The sequence below is a fragment of the Drosophila arizonae genome, chromosome X (genome assembly GCF_054131065.1).
Source record: "Drosophila arizonae isolate 15081-1271.41 chromosome X, UAZ_ARI_1.0, whole genome shotgun sequence".
NCBI classification, from domain to species: Eukaryota; Metazoa; Arthropoda; class Insecta; order Diptera; family Drosophilidae; genus Drosophila; species Drosophila arizonae.
In genome coordinates this window covers 26296625-26320891 of record NC_142927.1, presented here as the reverse complement: position 1 = coordinate 26320891, position 24267 = coordinate 26296625, and the positions used below count along the sequence as shown (strand labels likewise).

At 39.1% G+C, this 24267-nt stretch overlaps 1 protein-coding gene across 10 annotated transcripts in view; it reads right to left on the bottom strand.

The window, feature by feature from the left end:
* Positions 1 to 24267, bottom strand: part of trol (terribly reduced optic lobes) — a 124229-nt gene that overhangs the window by 54950 nt on the left and 45012 nt on the right. For 9 of the 10 annotated variants that reach the window (XM_089473567.1, XM_089473569.1, XM_089473565.1 and 6 more), the window contains exons 7-8: positions 23185 to 23364; positions 22650 to 22883 (exon numbers count right to left, since the gene is read on the bottom strand). In XM_089473567.1, the coding sequence (XP_089329693.1) occupies positions 22650 to 22883; positions 23185 to 23364 (414 nt within the window). Of the gene's footprint in view, positions 1 to 9117; positions 9315 to 15721; positions 15960 to 22649; positions 22884 to 23184; positions 23365 to 24267 lie in introns of those variants that run through there. The other variant, XM_089473574.1, reaches the window with a different exon arrangement.

Below are 24267 nucleotides of genomic sequence, written 5' to 3'. Positions count from 1 at the left end.
AGATGTGGGCATAGGCATGGGCATGGGCATGGGCATGGGCATGGGCAAGCCATTTGCATTGGCACGCGTAACTTATGATGCTAATGCAGCTGCAGCTGCAGCTGCGCCAGCGGCCGCATGCTGCATCAGGCGATGATGTCAAGTCGAGCAGCTCAGCTCTGTCGCCCGGCAATTGAAATTGCAATTACAAATTGCAATGGCAAACTGTTTTTGTATAAATCTATGTACATATGTGTGTATGTGTGCATGTATGTGTGTCATACAGCGACGTTTGCTCGTGCCAAAGAGCCGCCCGCTACTCTCCCAACGACGCCACGCCCCATGTCGCGCCGCCCGTCCAAGTTCTGTACAGCGATCTCTCGGCGCAGCGCCGTCATTTATCGTTGACGCTCGATTAAAATTCTTGCCGTAATTTAGCAATTGGTGGACGGCAGCGGGGGGCTTGCGTCTCGCCGAGCTGGGTGGGTGGGGGCGTGGCAGCAGCATCATTGCTGATATCAACTCAACTCGTGCATGCCTCACGCACACACACACACACACATACACACACACAGAGGGCACACGCAGTAACCCAGTTAACTCTTTGCAGTTAACCGAAAGTTAGGTTAAGCCATGTCTGCATTATAGACATATTAGATACCCTGTAATTGTGCTACTTAATTGTATGCAATTTCCACTGCAGCTTAGCATTTCCTATACCCAAAGATACCCTATAATTTAAGCTAATTGTCTACACTTTTGTGCACTTAGATACCCTATAATTGTCGAGATTCTTTGCAGCTGTCATGGACGTCGATCATCTTCAATCTACTGTCAAATCATTCCAAATTACTTTGATTACGTGTGCTGGGAATGATAATTCGTAAGACTTTTTTCTCTGATTTTCCATAATTACTGATGGAATTTCAAAAGCTGTCATGCAAAACTAAGGCAGACAAAGGTGCCAAGCTATGCATTGATCTTCAGTCGATCAGTCCTTCAATCAATCAGTCAATCAGCTTTGCATATTGCACGGCGGTTGACAGGGGCGTGTCAAAAGCAGTTGACACAAGGTGTGCAGAATGTCCATTAACATTCTTGGCGCACAGAACGCGATCGCCTTACAAATTGACGCGCTGAATACCCTATAATTTAGGCAATTGCCACAGAGTCACTTGACTATCTATTGACCGTTTAGCAATCACAACTGCTGCTCTCTCTCTCTCTCTCGCTCTCTCGCTCTCTCTCTATGGGCGCTCTATCGATAGACTACACTAGATTTCATATATCCATAGCCATGCCCACGCACTGTTCGCCTGCCTCCCCCCCTTCACGTCTCCCGACTGAATTTCGCATTCTTCGAGCCGCATCGAGTGGTTTTTCGAGTGGATTCGTGAATTGTTTGGACTGTTTTGATTGCGATGCGCATCTCGCACAATTCTAGAAACAAGTCCAAGTGATGCCGCATCGGGCATAGCCGACTGCATAATACTCCTTCCCGGATTTGGAAATATTAGAAATCGATTGGAGTACTTATATTGTACTCATGGGGCAAAATAATCATCATTAATCATTCTATATGTATCTGATTACAGATTAAGATTTCCTTTATATACCTTGATTCCTATATGTATTTTGTTATAGATTAAGATTTCCTTTTTCTCTGTGCCTAGGCCAAAATAGGTTTGCTTCTACTCTCGTAATTTTTTAAGAATTTATAGAGACTGTTTCATTTATAGGTTTTTGGGGCTTTAGAGCTTAGCTAAATGTAACTGATATTCTTAACTGAATTTCTATGACATTTCTTTCCACTGGTGACGCCTTCAATGGGCAAATAAGTAATAGTTGTAGCTCAGCAGAAGATAATAAATTCCAAATTCCAAATTCCCATTGCAATTCATTGCATCAAAACCAATATACTCTGCTCCATTTGCCAGCGAGCATTAAAACAAACATCGAAACGCGTCGCGGCCACAAATTGTAGCTAAGCGACGTCGTATCTATGAGATACTTTATGCGGTAACTGCACTGTGCTCATAAATTCATTCTTCTCGCTGCGCTAGTCATTTGTCATGCAAGTCAGTCACTCAGTAAGTCAGTCAGTCAGTCAGTCAGTCAGTCAGTGAATCAGACAAGTCAAGTCAAGTCAACATTGTTGTCGCTGTCGCTGCTGCTGTCGTTGCTGAGCCTCGATTTGCATAAGACCAAGACAAGTTGGAATGCAAATAGCGCGGCATGCACGACTAGCGAATACCCAGGCCCATGTTATGTCTACATTGATTGTTTGGCAATATGTTCCAGTCATACTTGAATGCTAACCGCCATTTGCCTGAGTGAAGCCTAGCCAAGCTAAGCCAAGTGACGTGGAATTTAACCCTACACAACATAAATTATATAAAGTAGAACAGCTCCATCTACTCTATATTCTCTTCGATTTTGTATTTTCTTACTTTGAGTTTCGTTTCCTTACGTTCAGATCCTCTGCGCCACAGACTTTTACAGGGTATCCGCCTGAGCTGAAGTGTTGCAGATACACGTGCCGCACAAGATATCAGAAAACGTTTCGCTCTTCAGCTGTTTTATGGCTAAGCACATTAATTGCGTGTATTATCAAGTTGTTCGAGTTGTTGTTCGATTTGTTTGTCAAAGGATGACACAGATGCAGCGCAATTGAGATCGCGCCGGCCTTAACTTTGCAGCGCTGGTATGCGATCAAGGTTAATCGTTAATCGATAGCAGCAGCGATCTATCGATTGCAGTAGCCAGCGCCCAGTTGCAAGCGCATTGTGACAGCCGCATAAATTTGCATTTACTATTTAACATGTTGCATTTAACATTTTGCATTTTGCACTTTGCCATGTGACAGATAAAGTAAAGTATCTTGTATCTTGCAGATACATAAAGCCTGCAGCTGACTTGTTTATGGGCGGGTGCAGCTTTAAGCCGCTGCAACAAAATCAGCTTGTCAACAATAGAATGAAGTCACGTATTTAATCAGCTAAACATTATGCCTGGCTATGAGCCTGTCCGGAAAATGGAAAATAGAAGAAAATCACAAAATCGCAGCTAAAGAAAACTTCCAGTTTTTTCCATTTCATTTCTTTTCTTTACATTTTGCACAAAATACAACAAAAAATCAAATCTCATTGCGAAGGCAAACTTCCTTATAATCAACTCACTCTTATGCTCCCCCTTCCAGCTCTCTCTTTCTTCACTCGTGCTGTCTCGCTTGCTCTACTATTGCCGCTGCTTGTTATGTTTTGTTGTATTTTTTAACATTTCGCACGCGCTTCAGCAAGCAAATTACGTGCCACGACATTGCGAATCCATGCCGCAACCCGCCCTCACCTTTTCGCTCGTGCGGGACGGTAGGGGGGAGGGGAGTAGTGGGTCCGATGTCTGTTGCTCTAAGCTGGCTAAGGGATGTGGGCGTGGCTGCATGCCCAATGGCATTTTGACATTTTTGTTAATGGCATAAGCATCAAATTACACACGAAAACACCGTCACCAGCTACAGCTACATCTGCAGCATATGTAGAGACAGCCTTAGCCGTAGATACATCTTTGGCTACAGCTACAGCTACGGCTACAGCTACGGCTACAGCTGTATCTGCCAAGTATTCTGTTACCCAAGCCTGCGGCTGGGCGGCCAGCGACAAAAGGGGTAACAAATAAGCAGATAGTTTTTTCTTTTTTGCAAACAGAAGGAGACGAAAAAATAGCTAAATCTGTACGATATTTAAAAGCTAAATATACATACAGTCCGTTTTAATGCTCGCTCCGAAAGGGATATCAGTATATAGATTCTGTGCCAGGCTCTCAGTTCGTCTGACCACCTATCCAAAATGAAACCCTTGAAATGAACCCCCTCGTACGTGACAGAGTATTCTGTAGTCAGAGATGCTCGACTGCAACATTTTTACTTTATTTTTTCGTTCTTGTTTAAAATTTTATTTAAAATTTATGCTAGAAAAACCCTAATTCATAAAAGTTTGTCAGCTTTTTTGATGCAATTTCTATGCACTGTTTCACACAGCTGCGAACGGGCATATTAGCTGGGCAGTTGAGAGCTGTGAGAATCTTGATACGAAATTAATTTTTCAGTTGAGGTCTCTGAGTTTGTATAAGACATGAGGAGCTTGAGCTTGGGATTGACTTTGGCTCAATCTGATTCGATCTGAAATAGTGATTTGATAACTACAAACAGAGAAATACCACTTGTTCATTAACTTTTATTCATACACTGCACCACTACCATTTTGTCGAAAAGCAAAGATAAAGATAAAATTATTTCAAAATCGTTTCAGTATTTTGAAATTATTTTGTCTTTATGTTTGCTTCATTGAAATGCTTAAACTGCTTTGTATCTTAAAAGAATCTAGAATATATGTATAAATGTAGTTTAGACCATCTAGATGCAAGAAATATCTAAATTATCTCAACTGCATCAAAGTCATATAAGCAATACATACCTGATATATATCTTATATATGATATATACCAGATTGAGACATATATAAAATTTATATCTATCTTCTATATGATGATATATACACATGTACGCTATAGAAATACGATATATGTGAAATCCTATGCTACCGAATTTCGCTTTGAGCGAAATTCTCTTTGCAAAACATAACCAACTTTCAGCTGAATTGGCATCGCTGCTCTGGCCACACACACACATGCACTCGCACATGCACTCACACACAAATGTTGCACTTTAATTTGTTGCCACAATGAAAAGCTGCACAAACAAGAAGCTCTATGGGGCAACCGGGGCCATCAGCTTGGACCTGGCCCTGAAATGCGCCGTTTGTTGTCGCACAATATCAACACACACACACACACACACACATGCGGCCAACAAAAGCACACTTGTTAACTGTATTTGTGGCAGTCACCGTTACAGCAGTCACAGTCACTGTTCACACTTCTCACTGTGACGCTTCCCACAGTCACAGGCGAGCGACTGCAAATAGAAATGCACTTTACAGCTTTTAATTGTTCACACACACACACACACATACTTGAGCTGTGCTTACATCAGCGCATGAGCATGCAGCTAGGCAAACATATAACACACACACACACACACACACTCAATCTGCTCCACAATAGTCGCATCATTTATTTATTTATATAGCAGATCTCATTTCGGTGCTCATTTCATTTCATTTCATTGCTGCACCAAACTCCTCCTCCTCTTCCTCTTCCTCTTCCTTTCTTCTTCAACTACAGCTTTTGTCTGCCTCTTCTATTGCTGCTTGCGGCTTTTTGCGGGTTCTTCAGGAAACACTTGACGCAGGCAACCAGAAAATTCAAGTTCTTAGCTTTTCTATTACACCGTTACAAATCTTATATTCTACTTGTATATAAGTGTGTTTGTGTGTGCGTGTGTAGTGGGCGTTGTATTGTGCTATAAATAAATATTTAGCAAACAAGCATCATAATAAGTATATTATGAAGTCATTCGAGATGAGCAGATTAGAAGCCAACGTTGAATTTAAAAATAGTTCAAGCCGACGGGGACACACACATACAGACACACACACTCACAAATGAAGACACAGCTGTCAGCAGAGAATATAAAAATAGATTAAATACCATCGTAGACTCACAGCTCATCAGATGCAAATCTAAATTTACTAATCAAAGTTTTAATTATGATCTAAATTCAGTTGGCATATTTTGAAAAAAAAAAGAGATCAGCAACTTCATATAATAAAAACTCAGAGAGGAAACTGGGATCAGTTACATATTTTAGTAGCCCAACCAAATCAAAGAGCTTATAAACTTACATAACTATGACTGTTAGCTCTCAAAGAATGTGAGAAATGAAATTCCTTTTAATTTTTAAGACTCTTTTGAGAACATTTAGTTTCCCCATACGCAGGTTTTATTCGAACCCAAAACATGGCTTTTCGTGTTTTTTTTTTCTGGGTTCAACTATTAAACATATTCGCCTTGTCCGTCCGTCTGACCGTCCGCCCGTATGAGTGAGTGCGTCCGTCTCAGCAGATATATCAGCTAGACACTGAATATGTTTTGTAGGTCCGTCTATAACACGGCCAGATAAAGTTTGTTTAAAAAAATCGATAACTAATGTTTTTTTGTTATCGATTCAAAGCCTTATCGAAAATTCGTTGTAATCCTACATCTTTAGAGCTATGTAGAGGCTCCAAATTTGAAGTATAGATTTAGATTAGATTTTGCATTTGATTCCATTGCAATTTTTGTTATAATATATACACACATATAGTTGTGTAGAGTCCAAAAATGACTTGATAAAATCAAAAATATCATCGAAAAGGAGTTCCATAATTTGTTTTCATCTTGTTCAAAATCTGTTTTCCTCTGATGATTCAACTCGTTCGTCACATTCGTCAAAGCTACATCGAGTCGGCTCGTAGTTCTGATAAAGAATATATATATGTATACCTTATATGATAAATGCAACCCCTCCCTCTGCCTGTTGCATGCATGCTCACAAAACCATTACACCCTGGTTACCAGCTTTAAATGGGCTCAGGCTATTATTATATATCATTGCGAGCTTGAGTAACTTACCCCTACTTTGGTACAAACAATGTGTATGGCCCCTTCTTAGAGGCAAGTCAAATCAATGCAGTTTTCGCTGTCATTGAATTACAGTTAACCTTCTGCATAGGTAATAATTGTGGTTGGTTTCCCCAAACCATTTCTTCTGATGCGAATTATCATTGAGAACGGTGCAAAGTGATGCTGTAGTGGCGGACTTTCCCTCCCTTTTACATTGCAATTTTAATTTGAAACTTGAGACGGCCAGGCATATTTTTTGTTTGCTCTAATTTGCTACTCTTCCTGCTACTTTAAGCAAAGGATTGAGATGACTTTAATATAATTTAAACAGATACATTTGCTTTTAACTAAGCCCAAGCAGTTTATAGACTATAAAAAAAATCATGTTCATAACTTGAACACTTTTGAAGAGTTAAAAATTACGAATATTTCATACAAAACCAATTCCTTTTTGTGATTTTAATATGAATTTTACTTAAATAAAATCATTTGCTGATTGACAAAAGAATTTTTACATATACAATCATATAAATTTTTGGCTAATGAAAAGAATGTTTTGCCATCTTGTGTATTGCCTGAAATATTATTTGTTTAATTTATAGCTGCTCGGTGTATGCGCGTGCCTCTGGCTGCGTGTATGTATGTGTGTGTGTGTGTGTGTCATCAGATAAAATTACATAAGCGCATCTACGACCCAAGATACAGATACCCAGATGCAGATGCATTCACAGCTAAGCTTCGGCAGCGGCTGCCACACATGCCATTTAATGAAGTCAAGGATGACATTGTCGTAAATACATTTGACAACCAACAAACACACACACATACACACACACACACACACATACATAGAATCACACACAGTGGCAGTTTACAGTTTTTAATTTCTATGTACCTTTGTCTTTTTGCATTCGTCTTTCCTGTGTATCAAATGTCAAATTCTATTTGCCTCTAGCTATGTCTCCACAGACCCCAACGCTCTCTCTCTTTCCCTCTTTCACTCACTCTCTCTCTCTCGCTCACTCCCTGTTGAGCTTTGTCCGTCTCTGTCTAGCGCTGACCGTGACTAAAGGCCTAGAAAGTGAGAAGAAACACAGCACAACTCAAGCTCGTGACAAACGCAATGCGCCCCCTCCCCTTCGCTGCTCCCCCTCGCCATAGCTCTGCCTCTCTGGACCGTGCTCTGTCCATAGCTATAGAAGAGATTCGTTTAAACAAAAGATTTACATTCAGGAAATATCAACATAGATATACAAACAGTTCCACCTAGTTAGATAAAGAAGTTTGCATAATTGCAACTGGTGGCAAAACCTATTTAATTTTTCTCCTCATTCTTCTTCTTCCCACCTTTTTTTTTTTTTTTTTTTTTTTTTCTTTGCATATGATAAGAGAACTCGACGAAATATGAAAATGTAATTTCGGACAGCTTAACCTGACTTTGACCTTAATTGTCAACATTCAAATTACTTTCAAAATAAAGGGAAATATACCAATTATATAGAGGAAATATTCATATATCAGTTTTCCCAAGTGTGATATATACTTGGTTAACAAGGTCTGGTCAAAAGGGTTAACATATTATGTTAACACAAAACGTCTGAAAACGTTTACATCAAAATTTTAGAGCTGGAATCAACTAGTGATAGGTTAGCTTCAATCAATGTCACATTTCCTTTTCACATTAATATTCGTCAACGTTTTATCTGACTTCATTAATAAGTTGATCTTATTCAGCTGTGGTCTCGCCTCTCATATGTCTCTTTTTGTGCTTCTGCTAATTACTTCTGCTAGTTTCATTCCTTTTTGTGGCATATTCGCAAACGTTTTTCGACAATTTAGCGATGCTCGAGGAAACGTCGCGACGTTATATCCGGAAGACGCTATAACCGTATAAGTTTGCTTACGATAGCTTGTCTGGGGACCAGCAATAGCCGTATGGATGCTATAAGCGGAGTCGTTTTAACCGGATTCTAATGTATATCTAATGAGAATTGCATAAGATCTTGAGCTGATCTTATAAAAGGCAAACCAAGTCAAGTGCAAGTCAAGTTTTAGATGTGTGTGTCTTTCTCTCTCTCTCTCTCTCTCTCTCTCTCTCACTCTTATTTTTATGTTGCGTATTGCTGTTGTTGTTTTTTTTGTTTTGCGAAATTAATTGGTCGCTGGCATCATTACTACAAAAGCGACAAACAATTAGCCTAGATTTGTGCGCACGCCTTTCGATTGAGTTGGAAGATAACTAGCATCCATCTCTTTCACACACACAGTGAGTTTGCGTGGGTGTACATGTGTGTGTGTGTGTGTGTGCATTATGTGGTCCCTGATCTGGCGCCAATCTGTGCAGCTGCTGCTGCCGCTGGCTGTTGTCAATGTGCTCACGGCTTTTGCAATTGAGCAGCAATTAAGTGCGGATGCCATTTACTGATTGAAATTAATTGTAAATCAAGTCGAATGTATGTGAGTGTGTGTGTGTGTAGTCTCATTGTTTTGATGCATATATGCAATTGGATGGCCATATATTTGATGCCTTCAATTTTCATTCTGATCTCCTCCGTCAGTGGTTAGCTGAGAACTTACCCCGATAATTCCAGCCACGCGCCTCCGTGCCACGGCCCGCTATGAGGGCGGCACCTAGCAGCGCCCATAGCAGCCAGCCGGCCACCAGGGGCTGCAATAGCCTGGCCATGGATCCGTTCGCTTGTCGCCCGTCCGCAGGTGTCGCACAGCAATGCAGAAGCAATGCGCTCTCTGAAGCAAGTGACAGACGCTGGCAGCTGCAATAGATTTATCCCGCCTGTCTATTTAGCTCTATGGGAATTTCGCTAGCTCTTGGAGTGGCCTATCGGAATGTCAGGCAAATATTGCGTAGCGCCCGTACGATGCTAAAAATTTGCTGCTTTTTTTTCTTCTCGACACAAGCTAACGCTCACGCACACACGCACACAAAGCTGAGCTGGTGCCGCCCGCTGCGCTGTGCATAAAGCTCGCAGCGGGGCGGCCACAGGAGCCGTTGGGTGGACAGTGGAAAGGCTTCCGGTTGAAGACAAAGCATTAACACCCAGACAAACAAACCGCAGTGGACGCGCAACCCACTCATACACACACACACACACACACACATACACACACTTACACACAAAAGGATATTTTCACAAACATTTCCGCTACAAATGAAAAGCAATGAACAGCCAACCGCCACGCCCCCGCCAACACTTCCGCCTTTGTCTATGCGAGAGAAAAAATGAGTGCCTAAAAGGCCAACCGAAAATAAACTCAGAAAGCGAGACATAGGACACACACTGGGCAAGGAAATAGAGCAACAGAACGACAGAGAAAGAGAAAGAGAAAGAGAACAAAAATGGGCGAAGGGGAGAGCAATGCAGAGAGGGAGCTAGAACATTTTAAATGTTATTTAGTTTTAAGTAGCGAAATATTTTCATGGCACTAAAGAAAATGCATATTAAATGGCAAATAGAGACTGACAAAACAGAAATCAGAAATATTACATAAAATTATGCCTCTCATATTATCGCTTGCTCTCTCTCTCTCTCTCTCTCTCTCTCTCTGTCTCTGTCTCCCTCTCTCTTACTGTCTGCTCATCAGCATTCAATTGTCCAATTGTTGTCGTCAGTCGCGTCAAAAATTTCAAATTCCTTTCTAAATTTCATTAGTCAGCAACGTTGGGGGCACGAAGGTTTCCCTCTGAGCAATTGTCAAAGGTTGCCGAACAGCAGTCAAACGCCAATCCTATTTGACTATCAAAAAACAACAATGCAACGCACACAGCTGTGGCACGAGTTTAAGTCGGATATTGACACAATACATTAATGGGTGTGAAGGGATTTTGGCATACTTTTAACTTTAAGAAATTCACAGATGGTTTAGTTTTCTAGCTCTTAAAGCAAAAGGTCAATGAATCAATCACGAATCAATTAGATTATCAGTTAATCAAGCACTATATATAAGTATCAATTAGTCATGGATTTGGGCTAAGCATCAGTCTGTCAATCAATCAATCTATCAATCAGTCGAGGCTAACTATTTCATGTGAATGTTAAGTTACATCAAGTATTACATCAAAATGTGCATCAATCATGTATTATATTTAGTTTGTACATCAATCAACCTGTCAATCAATCATATAATGTATTTAAACTGACCATCAATCAACCAATCATTTCAAACAAATATAATATCTAGACAGTGAATCGATAATTCAATTAATTAAAATTTAATCAACCAGAGAATATATTTGGTATATGCATCAATCAAGCAGTCAATACATCAATGAGTCTATCAATCATCATTATATAGATCAACCAATCAGTCAATCCACCATTCAGAAATCAATATGTGTATTCAATGAGTCTATCAATCAATTCAGTATGACAATCAATCAATTTGAGCGATCAGATCAGAAATCAATAAATAAATAAATATATGTAAGGAATGCATCAATCAATTAATAATTCTAATTCAGAAATATATCAAACCAAATTATATTAATCAATCAGACAATGAATTATTATAATCAGACTGCGGCCGTCAATCAATCACTAACTCCATCAGGTACTATTCTCAGGCTCACCAATCAATCAATTAATCAATCATAATTTGTTATGTGATATTCAAGCTCTACAACACGAGTCACAATAGCCGCCTGAACCGTTAGCTGTCAATGCCTCGAGTCTTCTGATATTTTTCATATGTTTACCCTTTCAATTTGCTTAATCGAATTTCAACTTTTCTCTCTTTCATAATTAAGGAAAACAAATAATTTTAATGAGGTTTTTTTTTTTTCAATTTCTGTTTTAAATTTCAATTTAGTTTTGTTTTATTTTCTGCATAAAAAATTGCTCTTAGCCCAATTCATAAAATTCCATTAAATACAAATCTTTGCTACGTTTCACATGACTTCTAAGTGTCGCCCCATCTCACTCTCCAGCTCTCTTTCTCTCTCACACCCTCTCTCCATCTCGTTCTCTTTCAGTCCGTTCACAAATTTGTGCAAATATTGCATAAAAATTTTGCGCATAAATTACAACAAATTGCGCGAATTTTATAAACTTGAACTTGAATAAGCCAGAAGCTAAAGCAAATCACACACATGAAACATATGAGTGTATGCGTGTGTGTGTGTGTGTGTGTGTGGCGTGCATGGTGTGTATGGGCGTGGCTGATGGGCGTTTCGCCTTTTGACTTTTTGACCGTCTGCCAGCGCGAAAAAAGCATCGAATATTTGAATGCGTCGAATGCTTTGAATGCTGCTGTGACGCGAAAGAAATTGTTGTTGTTGTACTAGTTGTTGTTGTTGTTGTTGTTGCTGGATATCGGTATCTATGAGATACGCGTAAAAGCTTTGTAGTTTATGCGGCGTTTTGGCAAGCTGCCTGCATGCATATCTATCTATATGTATAAACGTATATATATTTATATACAATACATATAAATATGAGAACAACATTGAATGAGATACAACAAAAAGCAGTTGCCGTTAGTTGTTGCTGTTGCTGTTGCTGTGCATGTTTCAATTAGTTAAACATTAAAGGAATGCTTTTAGCTGCGGCCCGACTATTAAGTGGACAACACAGCGCAGCGGCTGCTGCGCGCAATTTTCTTTATCTAGTTAGTTATATAGTTTTTTTTGTTGGTTTCTTTCAGCTCAGTTTTTTTTTTCCTATTCATTTTTGGCTTACTCAACATGTTACGCATAATAATTGGCAACACACAGAATTGCAACACACAATGGGGCAGCAAACTGGCTGCCACAAACTGCATTTGTTGGCCGTAAGCCTCCTGGGCTGGAGCCATACAATATTTATTTGGCCCAACAATTAGTTAAGATGCTTTGGGTCAGCATTCGCGATTACTGTGAATATTTAGGCCGTGCAATGCCGGGTAGTTGCAATTATTAATGTAACAAAAAAAAGCCCGAGTATCTGTATAGGTTTGCTTCAAAACTCGCCTGGAATATTTGATGCAACAGAAAAAAGCTTTAGCAACTATGGATCTGATATTATAATACATTCATATAGAAAATCTTCAATTTGAAATTACATTAATTGATTTTATAATTTTCTTAGAGCTTGGCATGAGTAATACGTATATAGAAGATCTATATTTATTATTATTAGATTAATATTACATAATTACATTGATCCGATCTACTATAAGACATACTTTCAATAGCCACAAACAACTCTTTTAGCTCTTGCCTAACAGGGTATTTTGTCTTCTAACCCCTACCTCATTCTACTATAGCCACAAGCAACTCTTCAGGCTCTTGCCTAACAGGGTATTTTGTCTTCTAACCCCTCCCCATTCTACTATAGCCACAAACAACTCTTTAAGCTCTTGCCTAACAGGGTATTTTGTCTTCTAATCCTCCCTCAATCTACTGTAGCCACAAACAACTCTTTAAGCTCTTGTCTAACAGGGTATTTTGTCTTCTAACCCCTCCCTCATTCTACTATAGCCACAAGCAACTCTTCAGGCTCTTGCCTAACAGGGTATTTTGTCTTCTAAGCCTTTCGCCTTTCGAGTGCATATGAAATTTGTTTACAAAAAATCATCCATTCAAGTCTCCTGCACAGGCTGCCTTTTCAGGCTCTGTTTTCCTGCGTTTTTGTGGCCAGTAATGAAGCGCTTGCTGCAACACCCACACTCGCTATGTGCGTGTGTGTGTGTGTGTGTATAACTTAGCATATATAATTTGTATATTAAGATCTCATCATTAAAAAGTTGACTAAGCGTTCGCTTTTTGGCGCTTGAAAAGTGATTAAAATTAATGAGGCATAATGTGGGGCAGGAGCAGCTGCTACGCTCCGCTCCTCTCCTCTTCTCTCCCCTCCCCTCATGTGGAGCCACAATTTGCTCACTTTGAATACTCACTAAACGGCAGGCCACGCTACTACTTCTGCTCTGCTTCTTCTTCCACTTCGTGGCATTCCATTCAAATGCTGGCCAAGGCCTGGGAAACCCAAGCGAAGACTTCGAGAATTGCAACCTTTTCACACAAGCAACACGATCCTCAACAACAACAACAACAACAACAACACATTCGGACATTTACAAAATGCAAACGCTGCAAAAATATTGAATATATGTTGAGGAAAAAAGTATTTCACAGCTGCTTTGCGAGGAATTTTTTGGAATTCTCAATTGAAAATCCGAAATCCGAAAATCGAAATTCGAAATCCGTAAAAGGCAGCTACAAAAATAGTTTTATTCAAATATATACAATATATATAAATATATATAGATATAGATATATATATTGTTTTCGGCTTGTGCCTGTTTTCGGGCCTGTTATTTATACGATTTCTCGCTCACCCCCTCCAAATGAAGCAATAAGCGAGAGTGAGCGGGAGAGAGAGATTGGAGCGAGTAAGGAGCTGCTAGGAAAAGTGCGCTGCGGTGTTTTTCTTTAGATTTTGTCGGCAATTTGTCAGGCTGCACAACTTTCGACACTAATTGTTGTTGTTGTTGTTGCTATTTCTATCTTTGTATCTGTCAGATACAAAAGATGCACGAGCCGCGATCAGTGCCAGAAACGTTTAGTGTCCGCAGGCAGATTTATTGAATTTAAGCGCTGGCTCAGCGACTTTTCTCGTCTTTGGGGACAACAACAACAAACAGAGCAGGGCAGGGCAGCGACACAGAGAATACGTGCGAGCGGGAGAGAGAGAATGGGAGGAAGATATCGTTTATAACTCGCTTGCCAGTTGTTCGAAAAGAAATATTTTTGCAACATCAAATACAATTTGCAACTATGCAAAAACATCTATATATATATATATATATATATATATATATAGATGTTTTTATATATATATATATATATATATAGATGTTTTTGCATAGTTGCAAATTGTATTTGATGTTGCAAAAATATTTCTTTTCGAACAACTGGCAAGCGAGTTATAAACGATATCTTCCTCCCATTCTCTCTCTCCCGCTCGCACGTATTCTCTGTGTATATATATATATATATATATATATACGTATGCATATAATTTATAATGTTTGCATATTTTCATATATTATATACAGATATCTATATGTATATACAAATATTTCCAATTATATCCTTCATTCAATGAATAAACATCGCTTGTCATATATAGTAAAGTATAGTGAAAGCTGAGCAACTTCTTGACAACTCTTAAAAATCTTCAGAGAGTTCCATATGAAATATAGTTTTTTTTTTTAAGAAAAAATAATTTAGAAAAAATATTTAAATGAGTGGGAGTCAAAAATTTTGGGCAAGCATAAAATTTTACTGAAACTTGACTTATTTAACGATGTATTGTAAAAGGCTAAAGTAATAATATATATTATATTTATATATATGTTAATCATGCTATACATATACATACATAATATATATATGTGTATATAATTTTTTTTATTTATTTTACTTTATTTTCTTAATTTCTGATCAATTTCTTCTCTTAATGAAGAAAAAATTATATATTGAAAACCTAAGAAACTTTGGCTGGATTCAAAAAATTATTTCATTAAGGAACTTAAACTTTCTTTTCATTCTGAGTAAAAATGTTAAAATACTCAAAATTTCATTTGAAATATTTGAAACATTGTTAGAAATAAGGAAATATGTCTATATTTATTTTGGAATATATTTGAAAATATCTATTCCTTATTCAAGCATCTGCTTGTTTCACTCAAGACAAGTTAGAGCTCCCAGGAACTACTTGAATATCAAAGCGCTATAAAATTCGTCTGTTTTCCAAGAACTCTGCAACACTTGCAAAAGGAATTTTACAACTTTGCGACAATTTTTGACTTGACTTTACTATTTTCTCAGTTTTTGTCTTTTGACTTATTTGAAGAACAGTTGAACGAGCTGAAACTATTTCAAAACAATTGCAAATGCTTACACATTAATTTTAAAAACAAACTGGAGCACGAATGCAGAACAATTTTTATACAATTTTTTAAACGATTTCGGTTTTCGTTATCATTCGTACTGGAGCAAAACAGTTCCAAAAGGAGTACAGAGCTAATTTCAAGATCGAGAGAGGGATTTGTTTTCGGGCGCTACAATAGGGCTACACTCCAAGAGCTTTGGTCCAGAAATTGATTCATATTTTGCAAAAAATCCAATTGCAACACAATTTAAAAATTTAGTTTGTTTTTTTTTTTTCACACATTAACTTACGCAAAAAACAAGAAAAAAAATTGAAAGGTTTTTGTTGGAATTGTTTGGACAATCTTTCTATAATTTAGAGTAAAAAAAAAAAACTAGAAGTTGACGATTTGAGTGGTTGCACACGCGCCACAGTCACAGTCACAGTCGCAGTCACAGTCACAATTCACCAAGTCACCAAGTCACAAGTCACGAGTCTCAGTCTACACAACGTAACGCACACGCAAACGCTTCAATTTGAACTGACGAAGCGGCGATGCAGTAAGCGCCGGCATCGACTCGCCCAGCGACCCAAGCGAACGCCCTGCGTCGGAGGAGATGTTGTTGGGCGACGACAGCGACAACGACGACGAAGCAACGACAACAACGACAGCGACGACATGCGAGCCGAAGCTGCTGAAGCTAGCGAGGCGATAGCAACGCAGCACGACAACGCTACGGCGGCCAGCCGAAGCAGCCGACGCACACGCAGCGATAACAAACGAAACGAGCTGCACGAGCCGTTCGGCATTTGGTCATTTGCTGGCTCGGCTCGGCCATGGCTACGCTGTGGGCATCGGTGGGTGTCGCGAGGCGCGATGGTGTTGGTGTAGAGGCATGACGCTTCAGCGGGCACAGCCAACCAGGTTGCGTGGCCTGGCAACATGCCGATGGCTCAACTGCCAGCAACATGTTGCCAGCATTGAGCCGCTTGCTGATTAGGCGGCGCTTGTTGTTGCTCAGCGACAGCAACATGTGGCTGGGCTCTATGTTGCGCCTGCGCCAGTCGTTTGAGCTTTGACCAACGGCAGCAGCAGCGCCAGGGCAACAGCATTTTAATTTTATGCACAGCAAACAAAAAATAAATAAAGAAATAAATGAAGCAAACAAACAAATTCAGCAGCCGAGGAAGTTGAAAGCAAAGGCCTGACAAAGGGTATCTATAGTTAGCCATCGGCTTTGCAACACAATCATATACAATTTGTTTAGATCAAAGGCCAGTAAATCAATCAATCAATCATTCAATTTGCAGCTATGTTTCCAAGCAGCTATAAATGTGGAAACTCTTCAAACAATCGCCTTGTCAATACCCGTAGTCATGTTATCAAACAGTCAATCAATCACAGGTCCGATAATCAGCCAAATTGACTAATAAATGCCATAAGACAGTCAATGAATCAGAAGTTCGTCAATCAGTAAACCGTCAGTTTATCAGACAGTCAATCAATCTTCATTCCACCGATCAATCAACTATTAAGCATTCAGTCAGTCAATCAAGCCATCAGCCATTTCATCAATCGTTCAGCAGTCAGTTGACCAAACAGAATGAATCAATCATGCAGCATTGGTGACTCAATCAGGCAATCAATCGACGATTCAGTCTCTCAATCAATCAGTCATCAGCTTGCTAAACAGTCAAGAAAATAGTCAATCATTCGGCATTTAAAATTCAATCAATCAATCATTGCATCAATCAGTGTCTCAGACAGTCAGTCTGCCAATCAATTATTTAGCATTGACAGCTTAATCAGTCAATCAAACTATGATTCAGTCAATTACGTAGTACTTCAATCTGACAACAGTCAGTTTTTGTGTATGAATCAGTCAGCCACCAAATTTAAATGCAATCAATTAATCAATCAGTAATCGGGCAACATCTAGTTTAGCAGTCTTGGAAAGTCAGTCAATCAGTCGCTCCAAGATTCAGTCAGTGTCAGTCCATCAATCTTTTTCGAATGTTCATACGTAGATCAATCAATCAATCAAGCTTAGATTCGCTCAGTCAATTAATAACAACAACAGCTGAGAGAGATTGATTCATCAAATTTCTCTCAAACATATACTTCATATATATTGTAACTATATATACACACAAGAATATTTAGATTCTCATCTTTATTTTTTTTAATTCTCTCATATTTGCTAAGCTTATCAGACATGCATAACTCCCCTGAGTATGTGTGAGTGTGTGTGTGTGAGGGGATGGGTTGTTGTCCGTGCTTACGTTGTTTGCTGTTATGATTTTTATGATTTTAACAGCAGTTACTGTTGCCCTAGCTGCTTGTTGTTGTTGTTGCTGATGCTGCTGCTGCTGTTGTTGTTGTTGTTGTTGTTGTCTTGCACTCGTTGCCTTAATTTTTTGCGCAGGTTTTTATCTTTCTATGCTCGTTTTTTTCTAGCTATTTTGGCTTGAAGTGTGAAAAGAAAAGCGTTGGCTAGCATATTCAATTTGCATATGCGGTCCCCGGAGCTTGTCTGCGAGTATGTGTGAGGGTATGTCAGTGTGCGTATGTGTGTGTGTGTGCTTGGGTGTGGGTGTTGTATAGCAGCCAAATCGTCAGCCATTTAACGCAGCACAGCGAGCAAAGCTGCTAATTGACTGCTGCTGCTACAGAGTGTTGCACAGGTTGTGGGTAGTGACGGGGGGGGGGGGGGGGGGGGGGAGGGTGGTAGGTAGGCGAGCAGCAAGTGGATGGGTTGTGGTTGATGGCATGTGGACTGCCCGCTTTGTGGGCCAAAAGTGCAAGTGGCAAGTGGCAAGCGGCAAGCGCCAAAAACAAGAATCGATGCCAAACAATTATAAACAAAATATTTAATCAAGAGCCAAGCCAAATGCAACCGCAGCAGCAAACAACAAGCAAAACAATATGAAATATAACTGTAAATTGAGCAGAGGCCAGCACGCACGCACACACACACAAACACACACACACATACATACATATATGCATACACCCTTTTTTCAACTGCTTCGAATCAAAACGCCAACTTTTTGTGTGGCAACTTTGTGAGAGCTGTGTGCGTGTGTGTGCATGTGTGTGTTTCGTTGCTCGTGCGTGTGTGTGTGTGCTTACATAATAATTAAAATTTAGCAGCGTTCAAGTACAGCAGCAGCAACAACAATAACAACAACAGCGACAACAATTGATTCAAATGACGCACTTTGCAGCAGCAACACTTGCAACAACAACAACAACAACAATAGAAACAACAACAACAGTTGCAACAGTTTCATATTGCACAACACTGAGCCACAAAACAATAAAATACAAATGTGCTTGCAACTCCAGAGCCTCCACTATAGCCCCACAGCACCCCTCTAACCCAGCTGCCCCCCGCCCCTGCCCTTCACCAACCCCACCACCATTCACACTCTCTATTCCAAATAGAATCGACCTTAACAAGCTTCAGCCTCAGTCGCAACAGTCTTGAAGTTTTCTTTCAACAATTATGCGGGTACTTAGATGCATCCATATGTCTCTGTATGCGCTGCACACACACACATATGCCGCATGCATACATGCATCAGTGTGTGTGTATGTAGCTAGATAGAAATGTATCTATAGATACAATAGCATATTAATTTCAGAGCATTGCGGAACTATACAATTGCAAAAGATTCATATAGATATATCTCTATATGCATAACTGTACTTTTGTTCTTTGATACTCTTTCACCAAATGAGCAGAGTATATTGGCTTTGTAGAATGCTCATCCGTGCGAACGATTATAGAGTTCACACATTATACTTAATCCCGACCTATAGGATATTCATATATTTAGTAGAGACATACATAATGATTAATGTCTAGCTTAATATAATATTGTATAATAAGATAATATAATAATCATAAATTACATAGCATATTATAGACTACTATAATACCGAATAACAGATGAAACTATATTCAGCACAGTAGACCCATTAGACCCATATAGAATATTTCACGCTGGAATCAAAGATCGGTTACTATTCTATGACTTCATTTGCCAGTTTCTAGCTTGTTGTAGTCGGTGCTCTTCAAAAAAGACGAGCCTTGATATGAGAAGAAGTGAGGGCAAAAGAGAGAAGAAAGATAGTTGTTGAGTACAAGAAATTACTCTATAAGGATATTATAGGTTTTATTGTCATAATTTATAAAAAAAAGTCTTTCATTTTAAATGCTTAATATTTATTAGGAGACTAAGATAATCTTATCTCAGCCTAACCTCTTACATAGTCTCTTACTTGCCTAGGAGAAGTAATCACTTGGAAGTACTACCGCTTTGGAAGCTCCATTTCTCCTAAGCACATATCAATATATCAATATAGTATATGTGATAAATATATTAATTTGTATTTTATATAGAATATCTCCTAAAGGTCATCCTCCTAGTCAGCCTATATATTCATAAGTATATAATTATGAAGTTTTTACTACATATAGAAATATATACCATTATATACAAATACACATATATATATCTATAAATATTTGCATCTATATATATATTGATGTATAAAATCGAATTAATTTTCATAAGATACGAATAAAACTTGATATTTGGCAATGGAAACTTGATTTTGTTGCGGCTCTTATCAAATATAGCCAAACTTGAACCAAATTCTAAAAAAAATTGAATGCAAAAATTCTAGAAATCGGAGAACAGACATTGGATTGCAATATCTAAGCATGAGTTAGCAATTGTTGCCTGTAAATCAATAAACAAGATGGAAATATTCCACTATTGTCTGATATATTATTAACTCTATATAAATTTCAGATACAGCTTAGCTTAAGGTCACATACTATGCATGCCTTTGGCATCTGAAATTAATATATTTAGTTCCCGAACCAGTTCGAGTTCCAGCTTCAGTGCTCAGTTCACAATTCACTTTGTTCACACAAGCCGAACGAACAACAAGTGAAGTGTCGAAAATTCATTAAATTTACAAGGACACAACTTTGGACACTCGCTGTGTGCGTGAGTGTATATGTGTGTGTGTGTGTGTGTGTGTGTGAGTCTTTTTTGTGACCTCTGACATTGCATTTAATCTCGTTGACAGCACTTAACACGCCCCCGAGTAGTAAAAGCAGCGACGCCTGGCTAAATAAAAGCTCACTTCAGCTTGTGGGCGGCTGGGCGGTGCGTGCTGCAGTTGGGTGGTTGATGGTTGCTGTTGTTGGTTGTTGTTGCTGTTGGTTGTTCGTTGTTGTTGTTGTTGTTGTTGTTGCTGTGTGTAGCGGATTATTTAAGTTTATAATACGCTTAGGGGTAATTTTAATCTGTTGCAAATTGTTTTTTTGCTGCTTGAGCTAGAATCGACGGCAACACCCTGCACCACCCTGCACCACCGGCGAACCAGGCGAAAATCAGCATCTATAAAACATCTTTTTGCATCTCAGTGGCCGTTGCTTGCGCATAGCACATACAGTTGCTCGCATTTGTGGCATATTTCATGGCAATATGGTAATCCACATGTGTGAGTGGGGCTGAAGTGGGGCTAGAGTGGGTGTGGAGTGGGGCTGGAGTGGGGCTGGAGTGGCGCTGGAGTGGGGGTGGATGGCACAACTGCGGTTGTGATTTGGATTTCGGCTCTGCGCTGCCTGCGTCTTTTCATTAGACGAGCGCTTGCTGGCCAAGCGTGAGCATGGGCATGGGCGTGGACGTGGGCGTGGATGTGGGCGTGGACGTGGCTGGCTGCCCCGTTTGGGGAACAATTGTAATTTCACTTTTTTTTTCGAGAATGGAAAAATGAATTTTCATAATTTTGTTCAGTGTTTTGTTTTCCACAATTTATGCGACGAGTATTTGGAGGCGGGTCAGGGTCATAACGGCGAAAAGTCGCTTAACTTTAATGGAATGAAACATTGAGGAGCTTGTAAGAGAAACGAAACAATGGAAGCGGAGCATCGCAGAAGACACATTTGCTAAGTGTTCTTTCAAATCCGTTTCGGTTTCACTGTTTCGCTGGGCACATTCCACTATCATGGAACAGTGGAATGCAACAATAGCAAATTAAACTCAAAACATATACTATGCTTATGCCATACGTTTAGCTACAGCATTAAGCTTTAATAGATAATGGGCCAGTAGCTTTAGTTTCATTGCCACTTGTTTCAAGTGGTACACTGGAATGTAGCTAAGCTCCACTTATTTTAGGCGGAATAGTGGAACGTCATTTTACACAAGCAGCCATACTGATTGAGTTCACTCCGTTAGGGATGTACGGAAATGGAACGCCACTCCTTACAATTCCATAATTGAAGGCAATTTTTAACTCGACAGTTGAGGGAATGTTTGGAAATGGGACATCAGTCCTTTCCAATGGTGCTGTAGCATACAATCAATATATTGTATTTATATTTGAATTGATGATCGTCCTTGTTTCATTCCCACTCGTTTCAAGTGGAACATGGAAATGAAACACCCACCACAAAGTATTGAGCAGAGCGCACAATTAAGAATGGAGCACCTTACATTATAATCTTACAGTGTTCACACACCGGGTGTTTCATTTCCGCATTCCCCAGGCAATCACCTTCGGGAATTCTGTGAAAATTGCTCGATTTGCTGCTTTTATGATTTTGGTCTATTTGAACAGTATCCACCATATGTTCCACATAATATACACAGACCGTTAGCGTATTACTGTAATTTAGACACAGTTGGCAGCCAAGCGGCACGTACGGAAAATCAATTCGCATTTACTGAATTAGTGCTCTATAAATTTGTTGTAATTATCCCTGCCCAATGTAGTTTATGCTAAATATTTTCTCAATTACACAAGGAATATATGTATATATATATTTCTACATATTTTCTTCCACTTTTTTGCTTTTGATTTTCGTTTATCAAATAGTTTTTCTATGATGAAAATTCTTTGTATAGCGACACGTGGCCCCATGCCAATGAGATCAGCGATCGTCGCTGACATCACACAAATATATATATGTATATATATACCATATATAGTATATAGTAAAGGGGAGCAAAAAATCATAAGTTATGGGCAAAATATTATAATAAAATAGCAAATGAATAATGCGAAATCTATAAAAGAAATTCAATCTCTTTGAGTTAAGTCAAGGAAATTGAAAATTTTCAAATGGAAAAAACTAAATCGAATTCGATGAATCAATTAAAACTAATGAAATGAATGAAATTAGGAAAATAAGGAAAATAGCAAAAACTCACCTTGTGGCGGGGAGTCGGGTATGCGCGGACGATCTTGTTCACGATCTCTATCTTGTTCTTGTTCGTGTTCATTTTCTTGATCTTGATCTTGGTCTTGATCGATATCGGGCTGCTCAATTTCTTTCGGGGGGCAGCCAGCCTCGTCAGTCTGATCCCTACATTGCGTTTGGCCATCGCAACGCATTTGCAGGGGCAAACAGGTATCGTCGCACTTGAACTCTTCATCGGTGCAAACTAAGTAAGGCAACAAATTGCAAAGCAAAAACGAATGCAAAGAAAGAAAAGAACAAAAAGGGCAGTAAATAAATAAACATAAACAGATCGATTTGAAAATAGCTGATGAAACAAAGTTCGACACAACATGATCATGAAGCCAATGATGCTGATGATGACAATCTCAGATCTTGATTGATTCCAATTCTTTTGACTGAACCAATGAAACTTGATCTAGACAGATCTTCAGTTCGATTCTCGAATGAAACGATATGCGAATGCATAAATGTTGATTGTTGTTTCAATAATTGTTGATCATTACCCTTGGCGCAATCCTCCTCATCTTCGCCGTGCGGACAGTCTTTTTTCGAATCGCATGTCATTTCGTCGCAAACGCGCGTATTGGAGCGGTAACAGAAGAATGTCGCATCGCCGCGGCACTCTGGTTCGCCGGAGCCATCTTCCTCGTCTGTTGGTTCAGGCGTTTCAGGGGCGTTAGGATCTATGTTGTGTGTGTAGGTGTGTGTGCGCATGTGTGTGTGTGTGTGTGTATATACATAGAGGGCACGTCAAAAGAAAAGTTAGCAGTCTTTTAAATCAAAAAATGTTGTATCAAATATAAACCATTGAACAAAACTCATAAGACTATATGAGAGAGCGAGGGACAGAGCGTAAGATGTATACAGTATGTATGAGTGAATGGGACAAAGATATCAAGAGAGAGACAGAGAAAGAGAGAGAGAGAGAATGATAGAGACAGCGAGTGATAGAGCGTGGGTAATGTGTGGAAACGTTTTCATTCGATTGTTGACTAAGCTCCAACCAAACTCAAGAACATGTCACATTTCTGGCTTGAGCTGAGTCATTTGAACATTCGACTGAACATAGAAACGGGATTTGACCTATTTAATTCAGAGTAGTTGAAGCCGCTTTGCTCTGATCAGAAAAAGTAATGTGAAAACAGTCTGCAATAGAGGTTTAAACTTATACTAGACAACATTATAATTTCGGCTTTACCTATTTGTAGAGCAGGACTTGCCATAGCCCTGAGGAGCTTGGGCATATATAAGCTACTTGATCTATTATATTTATATATTTATATTTATATTTCCAGCTATTGTAGATACTCAATATTATATTATCTATATGCATATAGGATCTTTTAATATCAAGCATCTAACTTCAAATATTACAAGATTCATACTAGTGATTTCCGATTAAGTGAATCTATCGAACAGAGGTAAATCAGTTGTCTAACTACGGTAAATACAATACTCAATATTTACATAAGCTCTATTCATTTTCAGGAATCTCATTCGTATATTTAAAATTCCTACGCCCTCTGTATAGAGTAGAAATATACTCAAATAGATAGCATAAAACCAATATACTCGTTTTACCTATA